This window comes from Hippopotamus amphibius, chromosome 3, assembly GCF_030028045.1.
Source record: "Hippopotamus amphibius kiboko isolate mHipAmp2 chromosome 3, mHipAmp2.hap2, whole genome shotgun sequence".
Taxonomy (NCBI): domain Eukaryota; kingdom Metazoa; phylum Chordata; class Mammalia; order Artiodactyla; family Hippopotamidae; genus Hippopotamus; species Hippopotamus amphibius.
Genome location: NC_080188.1, coordinates 106,449,607 through 106,477,061, shown reverse-complemented (window position 1 = coordinate 106,477,061; position 27,455 = coordinate 106,449,607). Strand labels below are relative to the sequence as shown.

The 27,455-nt window shown below is 37.4% G+C and overlaps 2 protein-coding genes across 2 annotated transcripts; both read left to right on the top strand.

Moving 5' to 3' along the window:
• The first annotated feature begins 14,454 nt into the window (after positions 1-14,454).
• On the top strand, positions 14,455-19,028 carry LOC130848547 (olfactory receptor 5D13-like). Its single transcript, XM_057727010.1, has 2 exons — positions 14,455-14,462; positions 18,092-19,028. Exons 1-2 carry the CDS (start codon positions 14,455-14,457, stop codon positions 19,026-19,028), a joined length of 945 nt encoding a protein of 314 aa, XP_057582993.1.
• A 5,134-nt stretch (positions 19,029-24,162) lies between these two features.
• Positions 24,163-27,184, top strand: LOC130849647 (olfactory receptor 5D13-like). The gene is made up of 2 exons (XM_057728683.1): positions 24,163-24,191; positions 26,269-27,184. The coding sequence occupies exons 1-2, from the start codon at positions 24,163-24,165 to the stop codon at positions 27,182-27,184; spliced, it is 945 nt and encodes a 314-aa protein (XP_057584666.1).
• Positions 27,185-27,455: the final 271 nt, after the last annotated feature.

Below are 27,455 nucleotides of genomic sequence, written 5' to 3'. Positions count from 1 at the left end.
TTCCCTGTTAGTCCAAGGTTTTGGACTCAGAGCTCCCACCTCAGGAGTTCAGGCCTGACCCTGGTATTATGAATCAAGACCCCACAAGCTGTGTGGAGCAGGAAAAGGAAAAAAAAAAAAAAGTAGCAGAACAGCAGAACAATAGCAAGATAAAAAATACAATAAGAATAGGAAACTAACTGATATGTTAGAAAATAATAAAAATATAGATGAAGCAATAACTGGAAGGTAATACAACTGCAATAGACAAAGTGAGGAGGTGGGAAAAAGAAAAAAGAAAGAAAGAAAAAAAGACAGAAAAGGCCTTGTCTGTGGGGGAGGGTGTTTAGGTAGTGGGTGTGACCTATGCTTAGAAAAGGCCCTGGAGGTAGTGGGAAATGAGGCTTAGGCCCAATGAGGCAGAGGGGCTCAGGAATGCCTCTGCTCCTGGGGGCAAAGGACCAGGTCCAGGTACCCAGCAGGCTCCCTGGGCCCAAGTTGGTGATAGAAATGCTAGGCACTTCCCCCAGTCTTCTGATCTTAGTGTGTCCTTCCCTCTTGGCCTCTCTTCTACCCTGCCCCCTCCTCCTATTCCCCTAGGATGCTCACAAGCTGGAGGGGGCACTGGAAGGCAGGAGACCAGACCCCTAGGCCCAACAGGCTTCTCAGGGCCAACTGGGTTAGGGAAACACCTGCAGCACTTCCCCAGATCTCCCAGTCTTGGAGAGCCCCTGTCTTCCTCTTCATCCCCTCCCTCCAATTTGCCTAGGTCCCAAGTGGCTGGAGGGGGCCTTGGAGTGTGAAGTACCAGATCTGTGACCCCAGCAGGCTTCCCAGGGGTATTGGGCAGGGGAAATGCCTTCCCTGACTCCCTTGATCCTCCAATCCCAGAGAGCCCTTCCCCCCACCAGCCTCTCCTCTTCTCCCCTGTTTTCCTTCTGCACCTCAGGGACCAATGAGACCTAGAGGGGCCCTTGGAGGACTGAAGACAAGGCCTTGGAGCCAAACAAGCTTCCTGGTGCCAAGTGGGTAGGGAGATGTCTCACAGGTCCTCCCCAATCCTCTGGTTCTATAAGGTCCCCCACACACACTGTCGGCCTCTCTTCCTCTTCCCCTCTCCTCCCTCCCTCCCATGCCTGTAGGATCCATGCAGCAGGAGAGAGCCCCAGAGAATGAGCATCCAGACTCAAGAGCCCAGCAGGCCCCCTGCACACAAGTGGGCAAGGGAAAAGGCCTCCACACCTCTCCTGGTCCTCTGATCCCAGAAAATACCATCACTGGTCTGCCTCTCTTCCTCTTCCCCTGCCTCCCTCCTACAACCCCAGGACCACCATATCTCAGAGGGGGCCCTGAAGAGTTGGAGACCAGGCCTGGGAGCCCAGCAGGCTTCCCAGGCCAGTGAATGAAAGAAATACCTTTCACACCTCCCCCTATCCTCTGATCCAAGAGGGCCCCTTCTCCTTTCTGCCTCTCTTCTTCTCCTTTCCACTGCTTCCCTCCTACACACCTAGGACCAACAGCCTGGAGGGGACCTTGAAAGGTGGAAGACCCATCCAGGAGGAATACATGGCCATGCCTCCCCTGTTCTTCTGGTCTTGGGAAGTCCCTTCCCACACCCACTGTTTGCCTCTCTTCCTCTTCCCTCTCCCGCCCATGTCCCTAGGACCCACATATTGGAGGGGGCTCTGGAGAGTGAAGGACCAGAGCTGGGAGCCCAGCCGGCTTCCCAGGCTGAGTGAGCAGAGGAAATGCCCTCTCACCTCCCTGGTCCTGTGATCTCAAAGCCCCCCCCCCCAGTCTGTCTCTCCACCTCTTTGACCCTCTTCCCTCTCTACTACACCCCTAAGATCCAGGCAGCTCAGAGGGGGCCTTTGAGGGTGGAGGACCCCACTTGGGAGCCCAGCAGGCTCCCAGGCTTGGGATCCCAGAAGGCCTCCTGGCCAACTGGGCAGGAGAAACCCAGATGTGCTCCCCCAATCCCCCTAGAGCCTGAGGGTCTCTCTAGGTGGGAACCTCCCCCTTCACCCAGCCACCACCAGGGGCACTGGTCCTGTCCAGCTTCCACCTCTCCACCCTCCTGACTTCCCCCATATCCTACCTGATCACTTAGGGGTTCCTCTGGTCTCCTTGGGCCTCAGGTCCCCAACCAGACTCCAACTACTGACTGAGTTATGGGGAGATGTGAACTCTGTATCTTCCTATGCTACCATATTGTTTACAGAAGGTTTCTGCTAGTCTTGTGCAGGTTATGAGGAGCAGTCACCACCAGGAAGAATTTTAGTGTTTTCCTATATATGAGGAGAGATACAAGATATATGAGCTCATAAAGTTGGCTCCTGAAAATATCTGACTATCTAAAGACCTGTTCTGCCAACTTTTCACAGAGCACAGAGTGCCTCATTTCAGCCTTCCACCCTGAACTCCTTTCAGGGGGGCATTGAAAGTCAGCATCTGCAGTTGCACAGGATTTAACCTTTTTAGAGGTAGATGGCAAGTGCCAATGGCAAGTGCCAATTGTACTTGACATCATCATGGGAGACTTTCTTTAACCTATGTTTTCAATTGATAAGTAAACAAGCAATGTGATGTCTAAGGTTGCAGAAGTTGTAAATGATATAATTCACATGTTTAACCTCGGTAATGTTTATAGACTATGACACCCAACAAAAATAACATACATGCGATTTTCACTGCACATGTAAAATCTACCATAACTGATTATTTGCTGGATCATAAAGCAAGCCACAGTAAATTGCAAAGGACTCAAATCATTCAGAGTAGTTTCTGTTCCCAAAAATGAAATCAACTTAGGAATCACTAGCTTATTCCTTAGTTTTAAGTTTACTGACTCTCTTTGTTTATGAGTTTCCCATGTATATAGAATAGTGTTGGGTTTAACTTTTTCATTAGATCTATTAATATAGTCAAAATGTCCTTGTTCATTTCTGTAATATTTTATGTCATATACCTGATATTTTACATCATATGTATACATGCATGTGTATGTGGATATGTGTGTATATTAAGAGATAAATGTCTTTTCACTCTTTTGTTTTTTTGTTTGCTCTTTGCTTTTAGGGAGGTTTGCATTTTTATAAGGATTTTAATATTTATACTAACATCATTTATATTATCAAACATCTTTTTATTTGTGTATTTATTATATACTGAGTTGAAAAGAACTGTTAATATTCTTTATTACACAAACTGTGTGATTGTGTAAGTAACCAAGAGTCAACACATAATTCCTGGTTCAAAATTAAAAATAGGAAAAACAAAGACAAAAATCAAAGCTGACTTGATGCCTGAATGTGGTCAAGTAATTTACCATCTTTGAACATGTGTTTCCTTATTCCTGAAGGAGAGATAAAACTATCAGCTGAAAAAGAAATGCACAACCTAAAAGTTGAGAATTATTGTTTTATTCTGAAGACAAACCTGGAAGACAGCCTCTCAGATAACTCTAAGGAATTGTTCTGAAGAGGCAAGGGAGGAGCCAGGATATATAGGCCTTATTACAATAAAAAGCACTTAGCTGGAGAATCAGAGGATCACTGTTAATTAAAGAAAATTAGACATCTCAGGTTAATAAATTTAGTGTTTTTCTTTGTATGGGAAGATGCAGAGAGTCTGAACTCCTTGAAATCATTCCATTGATATACACCTTAACTATTTAGGACCAGTATCCTGTATTTTTCCATCTTGAGTCCCCTCGGGGTGCAATGTTTTCCTTCAGCCTACTCAGGGTTCCTTCAGGGCTAACCAGTCAGGGTGGGTATGGGGGATGGGGGGTGTGGGGGAAGTGGCTGATGGCAGGATGGTTCCAGCATCTTTTGTTTGCTAATATGACAGGTAACATTTTTCCTTCACAGAATAAAAAAATTTCAGGGTTATATTTAAACCATGAACATTTTGTTTTCTATTTGTTTATGTTATTCTCTCTAAAGCAATTAATGCACATTATTCATGCCTTGATTTAAACTGTGCTATCAACTTGCCATCTAGTGGATATTCTATTTCAGTACTTGTAAGGGAAAGACAAATTCATACACTGTTAGTGACTTGCACAGGGGTTTTATACAACTAGACCCTATGGAAAAAAATCTACCAAGTACTATGCAATTGTGCTGAAAATGAGACCATAAGTAGAGCATAGAGAGTCAAACTGGGACTGTTGGTGGAAAGTAAAACCAACATTTCTTTCTCACTATATCAAACTAGGATAAATAAGGAAAAAAAGAAAAAAAAATGCTTCTTGTGGATAGAAAATAATCCTGGACTGAGATTTAAGAGCTTCATTATTGTATTTACCATACCTTTTTAATATTTTCTGAAATATGTGCTAGACTGGAGACCCAGATTAAATCAAAGAAAGATAAAGAGGGGGAAAGAAAGATGGTGGCAAAGTAGGATATGGAGTGCATCCCTCTCCACAGATGCATCAGGAATACATCAAAAGATGCAATAATTCCCACAGGGAACCAGCTGAACACCAGCAGAAGACCTTCAACACCAGAAAGGACTGCAAAGGTCCCGACATAACTGGGTAGGACAGAGGGGGATAAGAAAAGGAGAAAGAGGAAGAGAAGAAAGGAAAGTGGCAGGTCCCACACCCTGGGGCAGGGGAAGCTGAAACAGAGGGGAGATTGCTGAATTTAGGGAAATATTCCTTATCTGATGGGGAAACCCCTTCTCCAATAGGAATTTCCCTGGGTCAGAAGGGAGTCATTTGGGACTGTTCAAAGAGGGTGAAGCAGCTGATCTGTGGCAGATGGGAAAGAGTGAAAAACACACGGAGGGTCTGCACCACAGTATAATATATCCGGAGAGATACATGTATTCACAGCTGAACAGGGGGACTGGGAGCTGGAACGTGGGAACTGGAGAACTGGTTCAAGGTGAGAAACAATGTTGATAGTGGGGAGACAGACTGAAGGGACAGGAGGGAAGAAATTTGCAGTGGAGAATACCTATTGTGGAAAGCTGGGCCGCCATGGTGACAGCTCAATACTGCCGACTCACAAGCAGTGGGGAAGAGCCACGGTTGTATTCTCTCTCTCTAGGCACCTGTGACAAAGGACGATGCCCTCTGGGCCTGGCTATCACAGTCAGGGATAAAAAAATGCACCTGGCTGGGGCTGGCCTAGAGTGCCTACAGCTGAGAGCCAAAAGTTCACAGAGTGGCCCAGCTCTGGAGACATTCTGTTTACACCTGAGCTGACAGGGTCCCTCTGCAACAGGCACCACCACCACTGCCCAGACCACCACAACCCAGGCAGGGCACTACTGCGGAGTCATAAACAGTGGGGAGGAGTTGTGATTGTAGTCGCTCTTTCGGCCTGAGCCACCAGTGTCCCTCTGCAATATGTATCACCACCACCGCCCAGGCTCCCATGACCCAGGCAGGGTGCCACTGCTCACTCACTCCCAGGGAGAGAAGTCACTACTGTTATACCCTCTCTCTCCTCACACAACAGCACATACAGAAGAACAATAAAGGAAGCTCTGCTGGTCACAAAGTAATAGAAAAAGCCCAAGGTGGGTAGAAGGACACTTACAGCTGAGATCCCAAGGAAATAGAAATATTATTATTAATTTCACTGATCTGGCCCATTCTGGGGTCAGTTCTAGCTTTTTTTTTTTTTTTTTTTTCATTAATTGCGATCTTAGTCCTAAGGGATCTAAATGCTTTATAACATACTTTTTATTCTATTCTTTCATCAATTTTAATTTTTAGCCTTTTATATATTTCTATTTCTATCTAAATTTATTTGTAATGCTGACTTTATCTCTATCTTTCATACATTTCTAATTTTTTCTTTTACTTTTCATATTTCCAGTCACACTACACTCTTCTGTTGCCCTGTTGTCTATCTTTTTTTAGTTTATTTTATCTTAATATACTTATAATCAATATTATCAGTCTGCTCTGTTTCCTTGCTTTATTATCCAGATGACACACTGCTTTGGGTTTTATTAGTTTTTGTCTTTATCTTAGTTCTAAATATAAATGTCTGATTTTGTTTTGGGAATCTTCAATCTATCTGGTTTTATCCTTGACCTTTATTATATTTGATCCTACCTTTCAAAATTTTCCTGGATTTGTGTTTCTGTGTCTTTGGGGTTTTTTTGTTTGTTTGTTTGGTTGGTTGGTTCGTTTTTAATTTTTGCTGTTTTTCTCTTTGTCTGATTGTATACTGGAGTTCTTCTGTCAGGTCTTTCTAGTGTCTTATGTTCTATAGGATTTGGTATTTGTATGTCTTGTGCCTGTATGTGTTTCTTTGATTTACTATTTGTTTGACTCAACACTCTGCCATTAGTCTGGGGCTTGGAGAGTATTTTTAAAACCCCCTTATTGGCAGGACAAATGACCTCTGAAGCCTGGACTACTTGACCAGAAGTCAAGTAGAAGGCTCTGGAGAGGAAGGACTGAATCCAAGATGCTAGACCACTAGGGAGTCCTCACCCACAGGGAAGATTAATTGCACAGAACTCTCATGGAACCTGTATCAGAGTCTAAGACCCAGCTTCCTCTGACTGTCTGCAACTGCCAGTGTTGAATACAACACACCAAACTACAAATAAGATAGGAACACAAACCTAACCATCAGCACACAGACTACCTAAAGCCATAATAAGCTCATAGATACCCTAAAACACACCACCTGACATGGCCCTGCTCATCAGAGAGAAAAGACTCAGAGCCACACACTGGAAGGCAGGCAACAAACACTCCAAGCAGGAGGCCTACTCAAGACACTGGACAAACCACACCACAGGGGTCAGAGAGAAGAAAGAAGAGGAATTACTACTAGGCAGCATAGGGAAAAGATACAGCAACTCATATAAATTAGACAAAATGAGAAAACAAACAAACAACTTGCAGGCAAAGGAACAAGAAAAAAACCCAGAAACCAAATAAATGAAGAGGAAATAGGAAAATTTCCTGAAAAGGAATTCAGAGTAATGATAATAAAGATGATGCAAAATCTCAATAACAAAATATAGAAAATACAAGAAACAGTTAATAAGGACTTAGAAAAACTAAGGTGAAAACAAACAGTAATGAACAACAGAATAACTGAAATTAAAAATACTCTAGACGGTATAAACAGCAGAATAACTGAGGCAGAAGAATGAAAAAGTGAGTTGGAAGATAGAATGGAGTAATTAACTGACAGAGCAGGAAAGAGAAAAAAGAATAAAAAGAATGGAAGACAGTCTCAGAGACATTGGTGACAACATTAAGCACACGAGTATTCAAATCATAGGCATCTCAGAAGAAGAAGAAGAGAAAAAGAAAGTGTCTAAGAAAATATTTGAAGAGGTTATACTGGAAAACTTCCCCAAAATGGAAAAGGAAATAATGAATCAAGTCCAAGAGGCACAGAGTCCCTTATAGAATAAATGCAAGGAGAAATACACCATAACATATTAATCAAAATAATGCAAATTAAACACAAAGAAAAAATATTAAAAGCAGCAAGAGAGAAGCAAAAAAATAACACCTAAGGGAAAACCCACAAGCATAATAGCTGATCTCTCCGCAGAAACTCTTCAGGCCAGAAGGGAATCGCAGGATATACTGAAAGTCCTGAAAGAGAAAAACCTCCAGCCATGAATACTTTAACCAGCAAGAATCTCATTCAGGTTCGATGGAGAAATCAAAAGCTTTACAGACAAGCAAAAGTTAAGAAAATTTAGCACCACCAAACCAGACTTAAAACAATTGTTTAAGGAACTTTTCTAAGCAGGAAACACAAGAAAACATGAGAAAAGGAAAAGACCTACAAAAACAAACCCAAAACAATTAAGAAAATGGTAATCAGAACACACCTGTCAATAATCACCTTAAATGTAAATGGATTAAATGTGCCAAACAAAAGACACAGACTGGCTGAATGGATACAAAAACAAGACCCTTGTATATGCTGCCTACAAGAAACCCACTTCAGACCAAGGGATACATATAGACTGAAAGTGAAGGGATGGAAAAAGAGATTCCATGCAAATGGAAGTCAAAAGAAAGCTGGAGTAGCAACACACATATCAGATATATTAGACTTTAAAGTAAAGACTATTAGAAGAGACAGGGAAGGACACTACATAATGATCAAGGGATCAATCCAAGAAGAAGATATTACAGTTGCAATTATCTATGCACCCAACATAGGTGCACCTCAATACATAAGGCAAATGCTAACAGACATAAAAGGGGAAATCAAAAGAAACACAATAATAGTAGGAGACTTGAACACCCCACTTACATCCATGGACAGATCATCCAAACAGACAATAAATAAGGACATACAAGCTTTAAATGACACATTAGACCATATCAACTTCATTGATATTTATGGGACATTCCATCCAAATCTACATAATACAGTTTCTTTTCAAGTGCACACAGAACATTATTTTCTGCATCTTCTCTAATTACAATGTCATGAGAGTAGATATCAATTACCAAAAAGAAACTGTAAAAAATACAAACACATGGAGGCTAAACAATATACTATTAAACAATGAAGAAATTACTGAACAAATCAAAGAGGAAATCAAAAAATATCTAAACAAATGATAATGAAAACACAACAACCCAAAACCTATGGGACGCTGCAAAAGCAGTTCTAAGAGGGAAGTTTATAGCAATAGAGTCCTACCTTATGAAACAAGAAAAATATCAAATAAACAATCTAACCTTACATCTAAAACAATTACAGAAAGAACAAAAAAACCTCAAAGTGAGCAGAAGGAAAGAAATCATAAAGATCAGACCAGAAATAAATGAAAAAGAAAAGAAGGGAACAATAGCAAAGATCACTAAGATGAAAAGCTGGTTCTTTGAGAAGATAAACAAAATTGAGAAACTCTTAGCCAGACTCATCAGGAAAAAAAGGGAGAAGATGCAAATCAACAGAATTAGAAATGAAAAAGGAGAAGTAACAACGGACACCTCAGAAGTACAAAAGATCATGAGAGACTACTACAAGCAACTATATGCCAATAAATTGGATAACCTAGAAGAAATGGATAAGTTCTTAGAAAAGTACAATCTTCAAAGACTGAACCAGGAAGAAATAGAAACTATGAACAGACCAATCACAAGTACGGAAATTGAGACTGTGACTAAAAATCTCCCCACAAACAAAAGCCCATCGCTAGATGGATTCACAGGCGAATTCTATCAATCATTTCAAAAAGAGCTAACAGCTATCATTCTCAAATTCTTCCAAAATATAGCAGAAGGAGGAACACTCCCAAACTCATTCTATGAGGCCACAATCACCCTGATATCAAAACCAGGTAAAATTGTCCCCAAAATAGAAAATTACAGGCCAATATCACTAATGAATATATTGGCAAAAATCCTTAACAAAATACTAGCTAACAGAATCCAACAACACATTAAAAAGATCATAGAGCTTGATCAAGTGGGATTTATCCCTGGAATGCAAGGGTTCTTCAGTATATGCAAATCAATCAATGTGATACATCATATCAACAAATTGAAGGATAAAAATCATACGGTTATCTCAATAGACACAGAAAAAGCTTCTGACAAAATTCAACATCCATTTATGATAAAAAAACTCTCCAGAAAATGGGCATGGAAGGAAATAACCTCAACATAGTAAAAGCCATATATGACAAACCAACAGCCAACATCATTCTAAATGGTGAGAAACTGAAAGCATTCCCTCTAAGAACAGGAACAAGACAATGGTGCCCACTCTCACCATTATTATTCAACAAAGTTTGGAAGCATTATCCACAACAATCAGAGAAGAAAATGAATCCAAATTGGGAAAGAAGAAATAAAATTGTCAGCCTTTGTGGAAGACATGATATTATACATAGAAAACCCTAAAGACTCTATCAGAAAACTGCTAGCACGAATCGATGAATTTAGTAAAGTAGCAGGATACAAAAGTAATGCACAGAAATCTCTTGCATTCCTATACACTAACAATGAAGGAGCAGAAAGAGAAATTAAGGAAACTCTCCCATTTACCATTGCAACAAAAAGAATAAAATACCTAGGAATAAACCTGCCTAAGAAGGCCAAACATCTGTATGCAGAAAACTATAAGACACTGATGAAAGAAATCAAAGATGATACAAACAGATGGAGAGACATACCATGTTCTTGGATTGGAAGAATCAGCATTGTGAAAATGACTATCCTACCCAAAGGAATTTACAGGTTCAATGCAATCCCTATTAAATTACCAATAGCATTTTTCACAGAACTAGAACAAGAAATCTTATTTGTATGGAAATGCAAAAGACCCCAAATAGCCAAGGCAATCTTGGGAAGGAAAGACAGATTTGGTGGAATTAGGCTTCTTGACTTCAAACTATGCTAAAAGGCTACAATGATCAAGACAGTATGGTACTGGCACAAAGGAAATATAGATTAATGGAACACAATAGAGAACCCAGAGTTAAACCCACACACATATGGGCACCTTATCTTTGACAAAGGAGGAAAGAATATACAGTGGAAAACAGACCACCTCTTCAAAAAGTTGAGTTGTGAAAATTGGAAAGCTACATGCAAAAGAAAGAAATTAGAACACTTCCAATCATCATACACAAAAACAAACTCAAAATGGATTAAAGACCTAAATGTAAGGACAGACAGTATATTTCTCAGAGAAAAAAAAAAAAAAAAGGGCAGAACACTCTATGACATACATCAAAGCAAGATCCTTTTTGACCCATCTCCTAGAATAATGGAAATAAAATAAAAAATAAACAAATGTGACCTAATGAAACTTAAAAGCTTTTGCACAACAAAAGAAATCATAAACAAGACAAGAAGACAATCCTCAGAATGGGAGAAAATATTTGCCAACAATGAAATGGACAAAGGATTAATCTCCAAAATATACAAGCAGCTCATGCAGCTTAATACCAAAAATGCAAATAACCCAATCCACAAAGGGGCGGAAGACGTAAATAGACATTTCTCCAAAAAAGACATACAAATGCCCAACAAACATATGAAAAGATGCTCAACATCACTAATCATTAGAGAAATGCAGGTCAAAGCCACAATTAGGTGTCACCTCACACCAGTCAGAATGGCCATCATCAAAAAATCTAGAAACCATAACTGCTGGAGTGGGTGTGGAGAAAAGGTAACCCTCCAGCAAGTTTGGTGGGGATGTAAATTGGTAAAACTAGCATGTAAAATAGTATGAAGGTTGCTTAAAAAAGTGAAAATGGAACTACCATACGACCAAGCAATCGCACTACTGTGCATATATGCAGAGAAAACCATAATCCAAGAAGAAACATGTACCACAATGTTTATTGCAGCACTATGTACAATATCCAGTACATGGAAGCATCCTAAATGCCCATCAACAGCTGAATGGAAAAAGAAGATGTAGCTCATATATAAAATGAAATATTACACAGCCATAAAAAGGAAAGAAATTGAGTTTTTTGTAGTGAGGTGGGTGGACTCAGAGACTGTCATACAGAGTGAAGTAAGCCAGAAAGAGAAAAAGAAATACTGTATGCTAACTCATATAAATGGAATCTAAAAAATATGGTACTGATGAACCCAGTGACAGGACAAGAATAAAGTTGCAAATGTAGAGAATGGACTTGAGGACATGGGGATGGGGGGGTGAAGGGGAAGCTGGGACGAAGTGAGAGAGTAGCATTGACATATGTACACTACCAAATGTAAAATAGATAGCCAGTGGGAAGCTGTTGCATAACATAGGGAGAGCAACTCGATGATGGGTGATGACTTAGAGGGCCAGGATAGGGAGGGCAGGAAGGAGTCACGGGAGGGAAGGGATATGGGGATATATGTATAAATAGAGCTGATTCACTTTGGTGTACCTCAAAAAAAATGTGTGGCACATCTTCTTTGTCTTGTTTCTAAAGAGCTGTGGCATGTTATTCAATGACTATTCACATGATAAAGAGAGAATGTACAGAATAGTCACTTAATGGAGAAAATATTATAAGTTGGAAATAAACCAGGTTCTGTAAATACTAATTTTCATATCATTCATAGTAATAAGCAAGATTTCAGGAAATTTGCTGCTGCTGGACAATTGTCTTTTGATACATATGTTCTGCAGATGGTAGGTTATATTTTTTATTGTACAACTGGTCTTCCTTACTATTCATCATCTTAAGAAAAGATTTTCCCTAAAAGAGAAAAAGAAAATTTCCATGGTCAGATAGGGGAAGGGATTGTGCAGCGCCTACATCAATGCTGTGTTTCCTGTATGTTGCTGCCTAGATACATATTTCATTCAGTTCAAGGACAGTCTTGTAGATGAAAAAATGTTTCATTCTAAGCACAAAGAAAACACTCAACCGAAAGTATATAAAAACAGTCCTAAGCTATGGATCTGAAAGAAGAAACATCTAGCAGTGATTTTCCAGTTACATTTGGTGTTCATTCCCTAATGCTATTATCAAAATTCCAGGAAACTCTTTATAAGAATGATAGTCTTATTGTCAATGTAGATGGCACATTAGGGAGATATTATTTCAATCCTACATAAACTTATCCTGACAATAAAGTAAGAAGGGAACATTTTAAAGTTCATTGTATGATTTAAAGTTCATTAATTACCAGATTAAGAAAAAAAAGTACAGAACAATATATCAGAAATAACATGGGAAAACATTTAAAATAGCAAATCAATTCATTGATATACAAAAAGAGACAATGCATCAAATCTAAGAGGGATTTAATCCAAAAAATGCAAGTTTGGTGTATCATATCTATTTCATCAACAGAATTCACCACATAATAAAGTAAAAATACTAGTCACCTCCACAGATGTAGAGAATAGTTAATGATATTAAGCAACTATTCATGATAAAAATGCTCATCAAACTATGGATAGAAGGTTAAAATGAAAGATTAACTTACTCATTTCTGGTTAATGAATTATCCATAATATGGGAGACCAAAGCCCTGGAATTTTAGTTAGGAGGAGGAGAAGCTTTTTCCCTTAGGAAAATTTGAATCAATTCCTACAGAGACTGAGGCATAATGATAAAAAAATAGGATAAAACATTGTTACCTTTTTGTAACTGGCTTCATTTCTATTGAATAAAAATTCTTATAGTGTAAAATTAACCATTTTAAAAGTGAACAATTCAGTGGCATTAAAACATTCACCATATTCATAATACACATCTACTTAGTTCCAAAATATCTTCATCACCTCAGAAAAAAGGTCATATCCATTCATGAATTTCTCATCATTTTCCCCTAACCACAGGTCCTGTTAATAATTATTGATCTTTTTTGTGTCCATATGTAATATTTACCCATTTTATACATTTCCTATAAAGGGAGTAATGAAATATCTACTTTCATACCTGTCTTCTTTCCTTTAGCATCATATTTCAAGGTTCATCCAATTATAACACACGCTAGTACTGTATTCACTTCTATAGTTGAATAGTATTTCATTGTATATACCCCATTTCATGTATCCATTCATGTTTTGAAGCACACTTGGGCTGTTTGACCTTCTGGCTACTGTGAATATTGCTGTTATGAACACTCACCTGTGATTATTTATCTGAGCACTTGTTATCAATTCTATATGGTCCATATCTAGGAGTGGAATTGCTGAGTACCTAAAATTAGCCAAACTTTGAGGTTGAGGGCACAACACCTAATACCAAACTCACTTCTGGCATAAATTTGAAATCTGAGGAATTCACAAAACCACTCTTAGGTATGCTAATTTGCCAAAGGATTCAAACAACTCACCAAAAACTATACTCACAGTCACAGTGTATCATGGGCTAAGGATGCAGATCAATCACCCAAAGGAAGAGATACACAGGACAAAGTCTATGAAAGGTTCAAAAGGGAAGCTTTGTTTGTGCTCAGAATATGTTACCATCACTACATTAATTTGTGATGATACACATGGAACATTGCCAACCAGGGAATTTCATACAAGCCTCACTCTTGAGTTTGTATTAGGGCTCTGTTACATGGGTTTGACTGATTGATGGATTCTTTCTCCACCTGGTTGACCTCAGCCTCCACGTTGACTGCTATCCCATAACAAAAAGCCCCCACCCTAACTCACATAGTTAATCTTTCTGGCATGGGCTGTAAACACATTAAGATTGTCAAATGTGGCCAGCCCCATGTTGTATCAGGTGTGGCCAGCCGCCCCTCCCTAAACAGACTCTACTATCAGGTAAGACATAGATTACCTGCCAGAAACTAGGGGAAAAGGCTAACTTCTATTTGTTGAAGGCCATTTTTTTTCAACTAAGCATTGTGTCTAATAGTAATTTGTTATCTCTATGGGGAACCATAAAACATTTCTACAGTGTCTGTACCATAGTAGATTCCCAGCCACAATGTATGACAATTCCAGTTGCTCAACATCCCTGCCAAACTTGCTATTATATTTTTTTATTATAGCTAATTCAGTGGGTGTAAAGTGATATCTCATCATGATATTGTTTTGCCTTTTTCTAAAAACTGAATATGTTGAGCATCTTTTCATGTGCTTGTTAGACATTTGTAACCTTTATTTTATATCTGGTTTGACTTTTAGATTTTATTCTTTTTTTTCTGTAGCTTTTCACTTTACTGATAAAGTTTTTTGATGTACAAATGCTTTAAATTAGGAAGAAGTTCAATTTATCCATTTTTCTTTTGTCACTTATGCTTTTGTTGCCATATCTAAGAGTCAATTGCAAAAATCCATCACCATGAAAATTTAGTCCTATGTTTTCTTGTGTTTTATAGTTTATGCTCTTACATTCAGATCTTTATTCAATTTTAAGTTAATTGTTGTATAAGGTATGAGGTAAGTATCCAACCCCATTATTTTACATGTGAATGCCCAGTTGTCCTGGCACCATTTATTTGAAGAACTATCTTTTTCCCATTGAATATTAAGAGAACCATAACCTCAGAAGCACCATGATGATGTCAAGGTAGAAGCTGGAAGAAACCAGAGACCCTATAGAGCAGAGCTGCCCAGTCAAAATATATTTTGAATCTTGCTCTAGTGAGATACTAGCTTCTGCATCAAACCACTGGTATTTTTATCTTGTGTCCTTAAAGGCACGATGGATAGTTACCAAAATTAGTGAATGTATCACCCCTTTCATAAACTGGTATTTTTAGGAAACATATTATCCAAAAGTGTTTTTCAGATTCAATATAAGTATAAACATCTGAGGGCACATACTTATATTTGAAAAGCCAATGCAAACTATTTTCTATTAATAAAATCATTAGTGTAAATAACAAATGAAGTTTACAATATATTAAAATATAAATAATGTAATGTACAAAATAAGCAATGTGACACTGTTTAAGCAGCTCAATGTCAAGAAACATAAGAAAAATATGTATACTTTGATAGGTAAATTGAAAAATAAATTGAAAATGGATTAATAAAACTGATTTCCACAATATTGTCATATAGAGATTTTCCCTGGTATATTTATATATTTTACACCCATATAAAATCAAGATATACAGTCTTGTTTATTTAAATTAAGATTAATTGAGTAAAATTGATAATACAAATGCCCTAAGGCTTTGGGGAAATAGTATACAACTAAGATCTCACCTGGGACAGTGTTAACGTCCAATTACTCAAATTGTGGTTGTCAGGGTAATACTTCTGTGATATTCTCTTGTCTCCACATCCCTAAGGTCTTGATGGCATATATCTGTGATACAGTTTGGTGCCAGGATTTAGTTTTCAGCTTGGATCTTGCCTTTGGTATCTCTAAGTTCCCTTAATAGATTAAAATACAGTAAAAATAAAATAACAAGAAATACCCTGGACTTTTATTAGTGTTTTCAGCTCTGTTTCTACTAGAAACTAAGCAGGAGCACTCCTGGAGTTCATTGATCTTAGCAAAGAGTTCTTCCGTAAATGACATGTTCAAGTGCTTCTGTATTGGGGTGAGTTGACTCATGCCTCTTTAGTTTTACTTTAAAAAGAAAATACAGAGCTCCAGTAATCTTTGCAGGATACAAGAACAGGTGTAGAACAAAATGCCCACAAATCCACTTAGTTTGGCTGAGAAGGCTTATGGTATTATGTTCCGATTCTTTCGTTCTTTCATATAATAGTCATCCTCATTTTCTCATTGGCTATTCACCATGTAGGCAGAAATGAAATAAACATTTTGGCAAATGGAGAATAACATAAATTGGGCCTCATCTTCACTTTTCCTGTAATCGTCAAGAAATAAAGTGATAGTAAAACTACTTATAAATAATTGGATATAGCATATGGTAATGGTGAGTTACTAACAAGAATGTTTGTATGTATGCAAAGGAGAAGAAACAATGAACAATGTTTCTGCATAGAGTATTTTAAATTGAAGGAGTGTGGCTGGGATAATATGGCCATATTCTTGTTTGCACTGTTGAGACCTTACAAAGTAATTTTACAGAGGGTCTGTTGTGGGAATGGTCTTTGGAAGATGTCTTTCTTACAGGCATCGCATGTGGGGATCAGAGAAAGCTATGCTGTGATGAGAGAACCTGTAGGAGAATAGGGAAAACCTAATTATGTATCTTAGTCTAAAATGTTGAAATGAAATTCTACAGTGTTTCTACCGTGTGGGTTCTAGAGGAAAGGATTTCTGCATTGTATCCCCAAATGTGCCCTCCAGCTGATGGCTGTCCATGGTTATGCCTGATTTTACAACCATGTAAGGTTTTTGAAACCATACCAGTTACTCATAAATCCAATAAATAGGAAAGCTAAATATCTACTATGCATCACAGTATATCTTATAGCTTTGAACTCATTACAGAACTATCACTTTCCATTCTGGTGATTTAAATTTTATATTAATAATCTCATTTTACTATTGAGGAGTTGCCCAGTGGTATCAAGTAATAATCAAAAAATATTATTGTGTCCCATTTGAAATGGGTATTTTCCTGCCACTTTTCCTTGGAAAAGCTATAAACATAATTCAAAATGGCAGAATACATTTTTTTCTACAATCTGAAATTGATATGCTTTGTCCAGGACTTTCATAGTTCTTATTCTTGTCTTCCAATTTCCAAAATCTGCTACACTGGAAAAAGAAGAGCTTTTTGTTCAATATTGTTTCAACTTTTTTTTTTAATTTATTTATCTATTTTATTGGCTGTGTTGGATCTGTGTTGCTGTGCGCGGGCTTTCTTTAGTTGCGGTGAGCGGGGTTTATTCTTCATTGTGGTCCATAGGCTCCTCATTGCCATGGCTTCTCTTGTTGTGGAGCACGAGCTCTTGGCACATGGGCTTCAATTGTTGCAGCACATGGGCTCAATCGTTGTGATGCACAGGCTTAGTTGCTCCGCGGCATATGGGATCTTCCTGGAGCAGGTATTGAACCCATGTCCCCTGCATTGGCCGGCAGATTCTTAACCACTACACCACCTAGGAAGCCCTGTTTTAACTATTATCACAGCACACATAGCACATATTTTGCTGTGATCCTCCTGATACAATAGGCTATGAAGGATGTATTTAAATGTTTTCAAAATTAGTTCAACATAAATGAAAATGTTTAGTACACTTTTACTGCACAACTCTGGAATGGATTGAGAATTTGTATTACTGGGAGTATCAAGGGCACCGAAAGGAGATAGAACAACCCAGAACAAATAAAATTAACCATTTTGCAGATATGTTACCATTTTAAAAAATTAACACGTGTAAGTTAATTGTCTCATAGCTTAAGAGGTGAGGCAGATCAGAAACTGTAGAATCTAGTGGGATATTTTTCTCCAATGCAAGTGTTTCACTAAGCTCAAATTCATGCAAAGAGAGTGTCCCATGAAGTCAGCTGATAATACTGAAAATTATTTTTGAAACAGAGCAAGGTCTAGTCTGCTTTATTTCTTCTAATCATGTCTTTGATGATTACACCCACATGAAATTATTATTCATTTTGGCATTGATATATTAGTGAACACTCGGTTTTGAAATAAAGCAGAAATCTTAGATTTTCAGAGCACTCTTAACACAGACCCACTGAGCTTCTGGATACATTTTCTATTCTCTGACCTATTTCAAATTTTTGTTCTTACTCCTTTGTATCAATATTCAAATTTTGTCCACAGGAACGAAAGAAATCAGAGTGGTGGAGTCACCTTCATTCTCTTGGGCTTCTCAGAATATGCAGAGCTCCAGCTGCCCCTCTTCCTGGGGTTCCTGACCATCTACATGGTCACTGTGCTGGGGAACCTGGGCATGGTCCTGATTATCAAGGTCAGCCCCAGACTCCACACCCCCATGTACTTCTTCCTCAGCCACTTGTCCTTTGTTGATTTCTGTTACTCAACAGCAGTGACACCTAAACTCCTAGAAAACTTGGTTGTGGAAGACAGAACCATCTCTTTCACAGGATGCATCATGCAGTTTTTCTTTGCCTGCATATTTGTGGTGACAGAAACATTCCTGTTGGCAGTGATGGCCTATGACCGCTTTGTGGCAGTTTGTAAGCCTCTTCACTACACAACTGCAATGTCCCAGAAGCTCTGTTCCTTATTGGTGGGTGCAACATACTCTTGGGGTGTAGTTTGTTCCCTGACTCTTACCTACTTTCTATCAGAGTTGTCCTTTAGAGGAAATAATATCATAAATAACTTTGTCTGTGAGCATGCTGCCATTGTTTCTGTCTCCTGTTCTGATGCCTACATTAACCAGGAGATGATTTTGGTCTCTGCCACATTCAATGAAATAAGCAGCCTGATGGTCATTCTTACTTCCTATGTTTTCATTTTCATCACTGTCATGAAGATGCCTTCCACTGGGGGGCACCGCAAAGCCTTCTCCACATGTGCTTCCCACCTGACTGCCATTACCATCTTCCATGGGACCATTCTTTTTCTCTACTGTGTTCCTGACTCCAGAAGTTCATGGCTCATGGTCAAGGTGGGCTCTGTCTTCTACACAGTGGTCATCCCCATGCTGAACCCACTGATCTATAGTCTAAGGAACAAAGATGTGAAAGAGAGTGTTAGAAAGTTAGCCATTACCATATTATTATGTCAATGAGTGTAAAATGGCTAAGATTTACTTTTTAATTTTCAAGAAAACTGGAAAATTGTCCAAGTCTTTCAGCATTTATAATACTTTCAAATTCCTTCTTTTTCTGAAAGTAAAATGGTACACACATTTAATATAATTCCCTAATTGATACATCATTCAATGACTTTAGTAAATGTCAGAGAATTATGTATAAAATAATAAATAACACAGTAATTACATTTAAATTAAGTCTCTAGACAGAGAGTTAGTGATGTGAGGATTTCTGAGTAAGTACACATTACCATTTGACTTCCTAGGTAAATCTTCTATTCTTCCTTAAGTCATTGAAGAATGGGTTTATAGAGTTGCCCTGAAAATTGATAGCTAACTGTGAGGGAGTACACATCAAATGCAACCTAGTAAACTAAGTGTTATTCAACACTAAGACACTACATTTAAAATGTATATATTTTAATTCTGCACAGGAAGTCTTGGTATATTTTAATTGCAAAGAAGTCATATCTGTGCCCCAAAAAGTCCTGAATATTATTTGGTTAAATTTTACTTAATATGAAATTTATTTGCTCTTTATCCACAGAACTTCAAAAATAAAATTAGGAACTGCACACTTCAGAGATCATTCCAGCTAAATCTGAAATAAATCTAAGTCTTTCATGTAAATCTTGAATTGTGTATATTATAGTTATTGATGTATAATGATAACTTAAAACTTCAGTGATAATTAACATTGTTGGTGCATTTAATGGGAAGCCCTGCTAATGTCATCTAGAACATCTTGGTTTACCTCATTTAGTTTTGATAAACTGGCAAACTCACCTCCAGTCTAAAGAGTGAACTGTATTTAACATATGCTATAGGTTCTAATCTTAAAAAACAGATGATAGATATTAGGTAATTTTGAAACTGTAATTAGGTTTCTGTCTTTCAAGAGAAACCAGAACAAATGTTAAAAAAAAAAAAAAAAAACCTCTTGATGTTGAAAAATCTTTTAGAATAGAATGTTGTTTACTCTGGGAAATGCTTCTGAATGGACATTTATTTACACAAATTTAATGCAGATATTCTCTACGCATTTTGAAAGTACTATTAACAAACCTCAACATATAAATTTTAAAAGATTAAGAGAGTGTCTGTTAATAGCAATTGTTTTATCGTGAGTTCTACAAAGTGCTAATGACGAGCTCTCTATTTCCATGAATGAATTGTACCCTTCTTACTTTAAATTTTTATTGGTAGTTTGAATAGGGGCAACTTTTTTGTTTCAATTCTAAAGAGCTGTGGCAAGGTTTTTAATGAAACTATTCACAAGATAAAGAGAAAATGTACAGATTAGTCACTTATTGGAAAAAATGTTATAAGTTTGATATAAACCAGATTCTGTAAATACTAATTTTCATATCATGTGTAGCAATAAACAAGACTTCAGGAAATTTGCATTGCTGAACAGTTGTCTCATGATACGCATATTCCACAGGTGGTAGGTTATGTTTTTATTGTACAGCTGGGCTCCCTTACTATAAATTATCATCTGAAAAAGTGATTTACCCTGAAGGAGAAAAAAGAAAATGTAGATGGGCAGATAGGGGAAGAGATTGTGGAGCCCCTATCAATGCTGTATTTCCTGGATATTGCTGCCTAGATACATAGTTCATTCAAGTTCAAGGACAGTTCTGCTGATGAAAAAAGTTTTTATTCTAAGCACAAAGATGACATCCAAAAGCAAGGATGTAAAAATAGTGCTGAGCTTATGGATCTGAAAGAAGAAACATCTAGGTGTGATTTTCTAGTTACATTGGGTGTTTATTTCCTACTCCTATCAAAATTCCAGGAAATCCCTATAAAAAGTATAGCCTTATTCCCAATATAGAGGGCACACTAGAGAAAATATCATTTCAATCTTACATAAACTTATCCCAACAAAAGAAGAAGAAAGAAACATTTTACAGTTCATTGTATGATGCCAGCATCACCACATAAGAAAAGTACAGAATATTACATCATAAATAAACACGGGCAAACACAATAGCAAAGCAATTCATTGATATACAAAAAAAAAAAGATAACGTATCATATCTAAGAGAGATTTAGTCCAAAAAATGCAAGTTTGGTAAATCATTTGTTTTGCATCAACATAATTCACCACATTAATAAAGTAGAAATAATATTCACCTCAGTAGATGTAAAGAATAGTCAGTGATATTATGCAATCATTCATGATAAAAATGCTCAGTAAACTAGGGATAGAAGTTTAAAGTGAAGAGTTAATTTAATTGTTTCTGGTTAGTGAATTATCTATAATATGGGAGACCAAGCCCCTGAATTTTAGTGAGGAGGTGGAATATTTTCCCCTTAAGAAAATTTGAATCAATTCCTGCAGATATTGACACATAATGATAAAAAATAGAATTAAACCTCATTTCATTTTTGTAGCTAGCTTCAAAATATTTTCATCACTTCAAAAAAAATGTCATAATCATTACGGAATTTTTCATCATTTCCCTCCAACCCCAGGTCCTGATAATGACAAATCTTCTTTCTGTCCATATGTAATATTTACTCATTTTATATATTACCTATAAAGGTAATAATGAAATATGTAACCTTTATAACTGGCTTCTTTCCTTTAGCATACTGTTTTCAAGGTTCATCTACATTATATCATATACCAGTACTGTATTCATTTTTACAATTGAGTAATATTTCATTGTATATACCACATTTATTGTATCCATGGATGTTCTGAATGACACTTGGGCTGTTGACTTTTTGGCTACTGTGAATAGTAATGTTATGAAATACACCTGTGAGAATTTATTTGAGTACTTGTTATCAAAGCTATTTGGTGCACACCTAGGGGTGGAATTGCTGGATACCTGGAAATGGGCAAGCTTTGAGGTTTGAGGGCACAGCACTTAATTCCACACTCACTTCTGACATAAATTTGAAGTTTGAGGAATTCACAAAACCACTCTTAGAGATGCTACTTTCTAAAGGGATTCAATCAACTCATCAACAACTACACTCACAGTTATGGTTTATCCTGTGCTAAGGATAGAGACCAGTCACCCAGAGGAAGAGACACATAGGACAAAGTCTATGAAAGATTCAAAAGAGAAGGTTTCTTTGTGCTCAGGACATGTTACCATCCCTACGTTAACTTGTGATGATACACATGGAACATTGCCAACCAGGGAATTTCATACAAGCCTCACTGCTGAGTTTTTATTAGGGCTCTGTTGTATTGGCTTTGTTGATTGACAGATTCTTTGTCCACCTGGATGACCTCAGCCTTTGCTACCCTGTAACCAAAAGCCCCCACCCTAAGTCACGTGGTTACTCTTTCTGGCATGGGCTGTAACCACATTGATTGTCAAATATGGCCAGCCCCACCTTGATATCAGGTGGGGCCAGCCCCCTCCCTAAACAGACTCTACTATCAGGTAAGACATAGATTACCTGCCAGAAACTGGGGGAAATGGCTAACTTGTATTTATTCAAGGCCAGTTTTTTTCTACTAAGCATTGTGTCTAATAGTAATTTATGTTATCTATATAGGGAACCACAAAACTGCTTTCTACAGTGTCTGCACCATTTTAGATGTCCAGCCACAATGTATATGACAGTTCCAGTTGCTCCACATCCTCGCCAACACTTGCTATTATAATGTTTTTATTATAGCTAATCCAGTGGGTATAAAGTGATATCTCATCATGATACTGATTTGCATTTTCCTAAAAACTACATATGTTGAGCATCTTTACATGTGCTTGTTGGACATTTGTAAAGTTTGTTTCACATCTGGTTTGATGTTTGGACTTAATCATTTTGTTTCTATAGCTTCTGAATTTATTGACAATGTTTTTTGATGCACAACAGTTTTAAATATGAAGGAATTCCATTTTATCAGTTTTTTCTTTTCTTGCCTATGATTTTGTTTCCATATCTAAGAATCCATTGCCAAATTAAGGCCGTGAAAATTTACTCGTATGCTTTTCCTGGAAGAGTTTTATAGTTTATGCTTTTACATTCAGGTTTTTGCTCAGTTTTGAGTTAATCATTGTATAAGTTATGAATTAAATGTCCAACCTCATTACTTTACATGTGAATGTTCAGTTGTCCTGGCACCATTTATTTGAGGAAACTATTTTTTCCCCATTGAATGTTAAGAGAACCATAACCTCAGAAGCACCATGATGATGGCGAGGTACAAACTGGAAGAAACCAGAGCCCCTATAGAGCAGAGCTGCCCAGTCAAAATATATTTTGAATCTTGCTCTAGTGAGATATGAGATTCTTCTGCATCAAGCCAGTGGGATTTTTAATCTGCCCTTAAAGGCCCAATGGATAGTTACCAAAATTAGTGAATATATCATTCTTTTCATAAACTGCTATTTTTAGGAAACATCATCAAAAACAGTCTTTCAGATTCAATAGTAAATATAAACATGTGAGGGCATGGTATGTATATTTGAAAGGCCAATGCAAGTTGTTTTCTATTAATAAAATCAGTAATGTAAATATAAATTTAAGTTCACAATATAAATGACAATGTACAAAATAAACTATGTAACACTGTTTAGGCAGCTTTATGTGTAGAAACATAAGAAAATATATATATTCATAAGAAAATTTGAAAAATTAATTAAACATGAATTTAAAAAGCTATCTCTTGTGATATAATTTTCCCTTGCATATTTAAATATTTTATATACATATAAAATCAAGAAACATATACAGAGTTGTTTATTTTTTAAGATTATTTGAGTAAAGTTGATAATGCAAATGCCCTAAGGCTTAAGGGAAATAATATGCAACCAAGATCTCACCTAGATCATTGTTAATGTCTAATTACTCAAGTTGCAGTCATCAAGGTGATACTTCCCTGATATTCTCTTGTCTCCACATCCCTAAGGTCTTGATGGCATATATTTGTGATACAGTTTAGTCCCAGGATTTAATGCTCAGCTTTGATCTTATCTTTGGTATGTGAGTTTTCTTAATAGTTGGAAAACAGTAACGTATGAAATAGTTGATGAAAAATACTGGGGAATTATACTACTGTTTGCAGGTCTGTTTCTATTAAATACCAGGCAGGAGTATTCCTGGAGTTCATCAATCTTAGCAAAGAATTCTTTGGTAAATGACTCACTCAAATGCTTCTGTATTTAGGTGAGTTGACTTGTGTCTCTTTTATTTTACTTTAAAAAGAAAATAGAGTCTTCCATTAATTTTTGCAGAAAACAAACACATGTGTGGAACAGAGTGCTCACAAATCCACTTAGTTTGGCTGAGAAGGCTTACGGTATTATACTCCAGTTCTTTCTTTGTTTCAAATAACATCCATCCTGGTTTTCTCACTGGGCATTCACCATGCAACCAGAAATTAAGTGAACATTTTGGCAAATGGAGAATAATAAAAAAGTGAGCCCTGTCTACAATTTTCCTGTAATCTTTAAGAAATAAAGTGACGGTAACAACCACATTTGTAAATGATAGGATAGAGCATATGGTAATTGTGAGTTATAAACATGAATGCTTGTATGTATGCAAAGGGGATGAAACAGTGAGCAATGTCTATAAGAGTGGGTGGTAAGAATCAAACATCATAAGAGAGAAGAAAAGTAAATGGGCATGTGTGATGTAACAGAGCTTGATAAATCCACCTTCATTAAAGAAGAATATATTATGTGATACAGGCATTTTCACAGAGCCAAGCAGTTTTGGCAAAGTCAGGCTGAATAATGTAAAAGTCATGCATTCACTACTAAAATTTATTAGGAATCTTTAAGTCACTGACTGCCAGGTTAAAGTAATCATGGAAAATTATTCTCACAATCTTCCATAGAGTATTTTAAATTGAAGGAGTGTGGCTGGGATAATATGGGCATATTCTAGCTTTGCACTGTGGAGATCTTACGAAGTATTGTTACAGAGGATCTGTTGTGGGAATGGTCTTTGCAAGATGCCTTTCCTACAGGCAAGGCATGTGGGGATCAGAGAAAGTGATAGCAAGCTGAGAAAACCTATAGAGAATAGGGAAAACATAATTATGCATCTTAGAGTAAAGCGTTTCTATTTTGTGGGTTCTAGAGGAAAGGATTTCTACATTGTATTCCCAAATGTGCCTGTCAGTTGATAGCTGTCCATGCTTATGCCTGATTTTCACAACCATATAAGGTTTCTGAAATCATACCAGTTGTTCATAAATCAATAAATAAGAAAGCTAAATATATGCTATGCATCACACCATGTCTTATAGTCTTTGAATTCAATACACAACCAACTAGCTCTATTCTAGTGATTTAAAATTTATACTAATGTTCTCATTTTACTATTGAAGAGATGCCCAGTGATACCAAGCAATAATCAAAGAATACTCTTGTGTCCCATTTGACAGGGCTCTTTTCCTGTCACTTTTTGGAAAAGCTAGAAACAATTCAAAATGGCAGGCTGCATATTTTCTGCATCCTGCAATTTATATGCTTTGTCCAGGACTTTCATAGTTCTTATTTTTGTCATCCAACTTCTAAAATCTGCTACATTGAAAAAAGAAACCCTTTTTCTTCAATATTGCTTCAGCTATTAGCACAGCATATGTACCACATATTTTGTTGTGAACTTCATGATACTATAGGCCATGAAGAATACACTGGAATTTTTTCAAGATCACTTCAATATAAGTGAAAAATTTTAGTATGCATTTCCAGCACAACGCTGCTGTGGATTGAAAATTTGGTGTTACTAAGAGTAAGAAGGGCACTAAAAGGAGATAGAACAACCCAGGAAATGTTAAATAAACCATTTTGCAAAGATGTCACCACTTAAAAAAATCAACGCTTATGAGTTAATTGCCTCATAGCTTAGGAGGTGAGGCAGGTCAGAAACTGTAGAATCTAATGGGCTGTTTTTCTCCAATGCAAGTATTTCACTAAGGTCGAATTCATGCAAAGAGAGTGTCCCATGAAGTCAGCTGATAATACTGAAAATTATTATTTGAAATAGAGCAGGGTCTAGTCTGTTTTTGTTCTTCTTGTTTTTATTTTTAATGATTAAACCCACACAAAATTAGTATTCACTATTTGTTATATTAGTGAACACTGCCTTTTGAAACAAAGCAGGAGCCTACCATTTTCAGCAACACTGTGAACAGAGACCCACTGAGCTTCTGGATACATTTTCTATTCTCTGACCTATTTCAAATTTAGGTTCTTAATCCTATGAACCTACATTCATATTTTGTCCACAGGAACAAAGGAAATGAGGGTGGTGGCTTCACTTTGATTCTCTTGGGCTTCTCAGAATATCCAGAGCTCCAGCTGCCCCTCTTCCTGGGGTTCCTGACCATCTACATGGTCACTGTGCTGGGGAAACTGGGCATGGTCTTGATTATCAAAATCAGCCCCAGACTCCACACCCCCATGTACTTCTTCCTCAGCCACTTGTCCTTTGTTGATTTCTGTTACTCGACAGTAGTGACACCCAAACTCCTAGAAAACTTGGTTGTGGAAGACAGAACCATCTCTTTCACAGGATGCATCATGCAGTTTTTCTTTGCCTGCACATTTGTGGTGACAGAGACATTCCTGTTGTCAGTGATGGCCTATGACCGCTTTGTGGCAGTTTGTAAGCCTCTTCACTACACAACTGCAATGTCCCAGAAGCTCTGTTCCTTGTTGGTGTGTGGAACATACTCTTGGAGTATAGCCTGTTCCTTCATATACACATACTTCTTACTGACCTTATCCTTCTGTCAGAATAACGTCATAAATAACTTTGTCTGTGAGCATGCTGACATTGTTGCTCTTTCCTGTTCTCACCCCTATATTAGCCAGGAGATGGTTCTTGTCTCTGCCACATTCAGTGAAATAAGCAGCCTGATGATCATTCTTACTTCCTATGTTTTCACTTTCATCACTGTCATGAGGATGCCTTCCACTGGGGGGCGCCACAAAGCCTTCTCCACATGTGCCTCCCACCTGACTGCCATTACCATCCTCCATGGGACCATCCTTTTCCTCTACTGTGTTCCTGACTCCAAAAGTTCATGGCTCATGGTCAAGGTGTGCTCTCTCTTCTACACAGTGGTCATCCCTATGCTGAACCCTCTGATCTACAGCCTCAGGAATAAAGAAGTATTCTGCCAAGAAGTTAATCAATACTAAGTTATTATGTTAATTACTGTAAAATGACTAAGACTTAGTTTTACATTTTCAAGGACACTGTGGAGAATTGTCTGAGTCTTCTAACATATTATAACATCAAATTCCTTTTTTCAGAAAGAAAAACAGTACACACATTTAATGTAAATCCCTAGTTGGTAAATCACTGAACAACTTTAGTGAACTTGAGATCATTAGGTATCTATAAAATAATAAATAACACAGTAATTATATCTCGGATCATTTAAATTCAATCTCTATACACAGCGGTTGT